At 39.0% G+C, this 6,154-nt stretch overlaps 1 protein-coding gene across 1 annotated transcript; it reads left to right on the top strand.

Annotated features, from left to right (window-relative positions):
• The first annotated feature begins 3,577 nt into the window (after positions 1 to 3,577).
• On the top strand, positions 3,578 to 5,564 carry LOC145117106 (pectinesterase-like). The gene is made up of 2 exons (XM_079053415.1): positions 3,578 to 4,628; positions 4,797 to 5,564. The coding sequence occupies exons 1-2, from the start codon at positions 3,608 to 3,610 to the stop codon at positions 5,486 to 5,488; spliced, it is 1,713 nt and encodes a 570-aa protein (XP_078909541.1). The 5' UTR covers positions 3,578 to 3,607; the 3' UTR covers positions 5,489 to 5,564.
• The last annotated feature ends 590 nt before the right edge of the window (positions 5,565 to 6,154 follow it).

Raw genomic sequence — 6,154 nt, 5'->3', positions numbered from 1 at the left:
CCCTGCAAAGATAAAGATACACGAAATTCCTGAGTCTCTTTGTCGTAAAAGGTTGTTATTGACATGGTCAAATTCAGGGGATGGTCCTAGTGAAGAAGCCCCTGTTTTTGAGAATGTAGAAACTATGGACCAACCCCCTAGTACATTACTTGAAACAACCTTGGAACAACCCCCTGTTACATTGAGTGAAACAGTTGAGTCAACCCCTGCCTATATACCAAGAATTGAAAGCCCTTTGACTGAACCAATGATGAGAAGCACATGTCCTAATGTTGATGGGTGGGATGATACATTTGAATGGTGTGAACCTTTTGGTGGGACTCCTATGGAACAAGTTGAACCAAATATTGAAAAAGCAGGTGAAGACAGTCAAGCTAGTAAAGACAGTCATGATAGTGAAGACAATGAAGATAGTGAAGACAGTCAAGATAGTGATTACATAGTTGATGAAGATAATTTGTTAGATGATCCAGAGGTTGATATGAAGAACTTTCACCTCAACATTGATAAAGAGGTGGAGTGGGTTGGAAGTTTTCCTGATGATCGAGATGAAGCAGTAGAAGGTGATGAAGAATTAGAGGTTATAGACACTGAAGAATTAGTATCTGCATCTTCATCAGATGAGGGTGAAGCTAGTAAAAAAAGGAAGAAGATAAGAGATTTACAAAGAGCACATAAGAATGAAGCAGTTGTTGTCAAAGATCCATTTTACATCCACCAGACTTTTAGCACAACCAAGGAAGTTAAACAACAAATTTTTCTTCATTCCATACAGACTAGAAGGGAGTTAGACTTCGTCAAGAATGACAAAAACAGGATTAGAGTGGTTTGTAAAGGGACAATACCAAACCTTGGGATATTAGAAACAGGTGGGACCAGCAAAAGTAATGACAAAGTGGTACCAAGTCAAAAGATTGTCTTTGGAATTGTGCAACATGTACCACCATACCACAATTCAACAGTGTCATGGAAGAACTAAAGAAACTTAACAGTGAAGCATATGACTGGCTTAATTCTATTCCACCTAAGCACTGGTCCAGATCCCACTTCTCAGGTATATAATATTATGTTAATAAGTGTATAATTTTTAAATATAATCTAATACAGTTGTGTTATATCAGGGAGGGCACATTGTGATGCTTTGTTGAATAATATGTGTGAGAGTTTGAATAACAAGATAGTGAAGGGTCGTGATAAGCCAATTATCAGTTGCTTGGAGTTTATTAGGGAGTATATCATGAGGAAAATTGTCATGGTTCAAAAAGAAATTGACAAAGCTAATGGCCCATTAACTCCTACAGCCACTAAGACCCTTCAAAAAACTAAAGAAAGGGCAGTACAGTGTAGGGCAGTGTTCTGTGGCAATGGGAAGTACCAGGTTACAAGTGAAGGTACTAATCAATATGTGGTTAATATGGAACAACAAACTTGTTCATGTAACAGGTGGGAACTGACAGACATACCCTGCAAACATAATATAGCATGTATATGAGATATGAGGCTCAACAATGAAACTGTTGGAATACCTGAGACATGGGTTCACCCAACATATTGGCTCAAGACTTGGAAAGAAATGTATGTCTTCAAAGTTGAACCTATTAATGGGAGGTTTTTGTGGGAAAAAAGCACATGTCCTACCAAGTTGATACCACCAAAGTATCGTGTCCCTATTGGCAGACCAAAGAAAAAGAGAAGAAGATCTGCAACAAAAGATGATGGAGTGTCCTCAAAATGGAAATCTGTAACATGCACAAAATGTGGAAATGTGGGACATAATGGAAGGACCTGCAAGGGACAATCACAGACTGGGAATGGAACAGGAGAAGGTGCAGCAGGGAATACAACAGGAGAAGGTGCTGCAGGTAGCAGTGGTGGTGTAAATAAAGGAGTTGGGAAGAAGGGAAAAAGCCCCATGCTTTGAGAATTTGTAGTTTGGTATCATGATCATGAAGGATAACTATGTTTTTATTAGGCATTTATTGCCATATTACTTTGTTGTTATGTTTTGTATTTTGATACTTTGTTGCTATCTAGGATAACTATATGTATGCCATAACACTATGTTGCTATTTTGGATGTCCCTTTATGTTAATGGTAAATGGTTATCTTGGATATTTTAAGTTTTGTCCTTTTTATTGTTATATTGGATGCTACATGTATTGAATGGTATATTGCATATGTTGCTATCTAGGATAACTATATGTATACCAACTGATAACACCACATTATGATTACACAACATATTGTAACTGGAATTGAAGGTTTTTTCATAATACAAATAACAATATAAAATACACATAACAAAATACTAACAACTTCATTACTAAACCTACACTTTATATATAAGGACTGAAACAAAAAAAACCCAGCTAATAACTAGGTAAAGCTTCAATTTGCGATTTTGTTCTTCAACTTTCATCCTAAATGCCATACAATCACAGTCCTGATCATAATCATTCACCCATCCTATGAACTTGCATAATGGTCCCTGAACCAATTAAAGTAGATGAAGAATTAGGGCAAAATTAGAGAAGATGAAGAACGAAATTAAAATCATTAACCTTACCTTTACTGTACAAGCATAGTAGAGTTTCCCAGGGTTTCTTTTGCTATAAGATGTGCGAATCACTGCAGTGGCTCCACAATTGCATTTAATATCGATCATTGTTATCTATTTAGAAGAAATCGATCGATCGAGGGGAGGAGACGAAGGAGAGGATAGCAGAGGAAAAGAGGGTTGCAGTGTTTTATAAGATTTTAAGGTGCAACGGCATTAAGAATCGACACAAACCCTGAAAAGACGAAAATGCCCTTGCATGCAAGGCACGTGGGTAGCTTAAACGGAAGCATTTAACGGTTAACGTGCATAGGGACTATCCGTGCAAGATAAATAACAACGAGGGACTGCCCGAGTTAAATTTTGGAAATAGGGACTAAACACGCTTTCTGGCATGTGCACGAGGGACCAACGGTGTAATTTACCCTTTTTTTTTTTTTTTTTTTTTATCCCAAATTCTCAATCCTCTTTAAACCTTCAAAGATACCGGGTCAAACTAGGGTGGGATGTAGGCCTTTTAGCAAATACATCATCTGAATTTGTTATTAAAGAGGCTGTCGTTAGTTTATATCCATTCACCCAACTACAAAATAAAAGCAAAAAGCGTAGGAAGTAGCAAACATATATGAATCTAGAAGATAAATAAAGTGTATGGTTGGATATTTTGTGGTTTAGTGATATGTTCTTTTTTGTTTCCTGTTTTTAGCTGATTCATATATTCTTTTTTTCATTTCTGTATATTGCAAATATTTTTCATAATTCAAAAAAATGTTAACTTATTTACGTTAAATAGTATTTTTCAAAACTTGTATCTGTCAACTTTAAATGAAAGCACACATATTAATGGACGCATCAGACACCATAAATAATAGGCGCGTGTTTAAATAGTTCTATATTTAGCATGAAGATAGAGGGGGGCAAATATCTGCTACACTTTCAATTATAGTAGGGTCATATGATATAACTGAAATAAATATCCATTAATGGACACACGATATATATGACACCCAACGCCCTACATCCTCTCACTCTTCTTCATCACTTCATCTAATGAACAGTCACCTCTTCGCCGGAATGCCGGATTTTGGCAACAACAAAAAGTTCTTTTTCAGGGTTTTTGCTTCAATCCTACTTTTCTCTGCTGTTAATGGCATTGTAGTCGGAGTTAACTCTCAATCCCCTAACATCAACATCGAGTCCTCCACAGCTCACGTCATCGTCAAATCATTCTGTAGTGCCACCCTACACCCGGATCTATGCTACTCCACACTTTCCGGTATCCCTGAAATCACCGAAAAAATCACAACTCCAAAAGACGTCATCGAACTCGCTGTCAATAAAACCAAAGAGATAGTCCAAAGAAACTACTTCACCATAAAGAAGCTTACAGTTAAGACTGATCTCACGAAACGTCAGAAAATCGCTCTCCATGACTGTCTGGAGATGGTCGCCGAGACACTTCAGGAACTCAACCAGGTCATCGCTATCCTGAGTGCTTATCCGATGAAGAAAGGGAGTCGCCGACATGTTGATGGCTTGATGACACTTATGAGCACCACCTTGACCAACCAGGAAACATGCATTGACGGATTCTCACACGACAAACATGATAGGCAGCTTCGAGAATCGCTTATCGCTGGAGAGATCCACGCCGAGAAGTTGTGTAGTATATCATTAGCCATGATCAAGAACATGACCGACACAGATATGGCCAACCAAGTCGAGATAAATGGGCGGAAGTTAAAGGAGGAAGAGGATGACGAGTGGCCGGAGTGGTTGTCCATTGGTGACAGAAAGCTGTTGCAGTTAGGGACAGTGACGCCTAACGTGACTGTAGCCGCGAATGGAAGTGGTAACTTTACAACGGTTTCTGCTGCCGTGGCTGCTGCTCCGGCTTCAAGCGCAACCAGGTATGTGATTAGGATAGCAGCAGGGGTGTACAGGGAAAATGTCAACATTCCTAGTAATAAAAGGAACTTGATGTTTCTGGGTTCCGGAAGAACTTCCACAATAATCACCGGAAGCAGAAGTGTTGCCGGCGGCAGCACCACATTCAATTCTGCAACTGTCGGTCAGTACCATATATATCCTAATCTTCATTAGGGTTGTCGATACATATACATTTTACCTGTTTTTTTTCTATTCAATTCCGCAAATGGAGTTGGTTCATCGTCTTTTCCTGTCGGCATTATCACCTATAAAACTTGACTCTATTCATTATTCCGAGTGGTTTATGCAGCGGCTGTGGGTGCTGGATTTCTAGCGCGGGACATAACGTTTCAAAACACCGCTGGGCCCTCAGGGAACCAAGCGGTGGCACTACGAGTCGGATCCGATCTCTCTGCATTCTACCTATGTGACATGATAGCATACCAAGACACCCTTTACGTTCATTCCAATCGTCAATTCTATATCAACTGCTTCATAGCAGGCACAGTCGACTTCATATTTGGCAATGCTGCAGCCGTTTTTCAAAATTGTGATATACACGCTCGTCGTCCTAACCCAAACCAAAGGAACATGGTTACAGCTCAAGGCCGAAGCGACCCTAACCAGAATACAGGAATTGTGATACAAAAATCAAGGATAGGAGCTACATCAGACCTTCTACCGGTGCAAGGAAGCTTTCCGACATACCTAGGGAGGCCTTGGAGGGAATACTCGAGGACAGTGGTGATGCAATCAACGATAAGCAACGTGATAAATCCGGCAGGATGGTTTCCTTGGAACGGGGATTTTGCACTTAATACGTTGTATTACGGAGAGTACCAAAATACAGGGGCTGGAGCTGCTACGGCGAATAGAGTGACATGGAGAGGGTACAGGGTGATTAGGGATGCTACGGAAGCTGGAGGTTTTACTGCCGGAAACTTTATCGATGGTGGTAGTTGGTTAAGAGCCACCGGCTTCCCTTTCTCTCTTGGGCTGTGATTTTGTTTGTGTGATCTGGAATAAGTTTTTTGAATCCTAATAATTGAATAAGAAAAGGATCCTCACTTTTGTATCACCTACTTGTTAATCCTCTCCGTTGAGGTGTTAGATGGCTAAATGTGTTTTATAGATTACAATACCAGGTTAAAACTGGTGTAATACAAGGATTTGACAACTAAAAATAACAAAAGTAATACATAATAAGTTAGTATAAAAGAAGACAATTTAGAGGCTTGATTTATTTTGATTGATTTTGCGTTTGTGGAACACAATTAAATATCCTCATATTTTTACTATTTAATTGGACGTCACTATTTAATTGGATTTGGATAGAAAGATATGTAGAAATAAAAAGTAAAAGTATATTTAATTTCTCTTGTTTAAAATGTTTGTTACTAATGGGCAAAGTTCTAAAAAGCTCGTTATGGCTCCGCCACGGCTCCAAGGCTTGCACATGCCGTCAAGCTTTATCAAAACGCCGCCTTAACTCATATATGTATATAAAAATGAATAATAGTTGAAAATACATATAAAAATATTAATTATGTCGAAAATTAACGTCTTAAGTCACGCCTTACAAACGTCGTGACTCGCCAAGGCTCGGAAAAGCTTGAGGCTTAACATTGTTGCCAAGTCACGCCTTACGTTATTTAGAACCTTGCTAAT

Source organism: Lactuca virosa, chromosome 5, assembly GCF_052849685.1.
Source record: "Lactuca virosa cultivar CGN04683 chromosome 5, Lactuca_virosa_CGN04683_v6, whole genome shotgun sequence".
NCBI lineage: Eukaryota > Viridiplantae > Streptophyta > Magnoliopsida > Asterales > Asteraceae > Lactuca > Lactuca virosa.
The sequence above is the reverse complement of the archived record's forward strand: the minus strand, read 5'-3'. Positions and strand labels throughout refer to the sequence as shown.

Excerpts from the sequence above, each read along its gene's own strand:
- LOC145117106 (XM_079053415.1), top strand. The coding sequence starts at position 3,608 with ATGAACAGTCACCTCTTCGCCGGAATGCCGGATTTTGGCAACAACAAA. Across the intron at positions 4,629-4,796 it reads ATTCAATTCTGCAACTGTCG|CGGCTGTGGGTGCTGGATTT; the intron begins GTCAGTACCATA and ends TGGTTTATGCAG.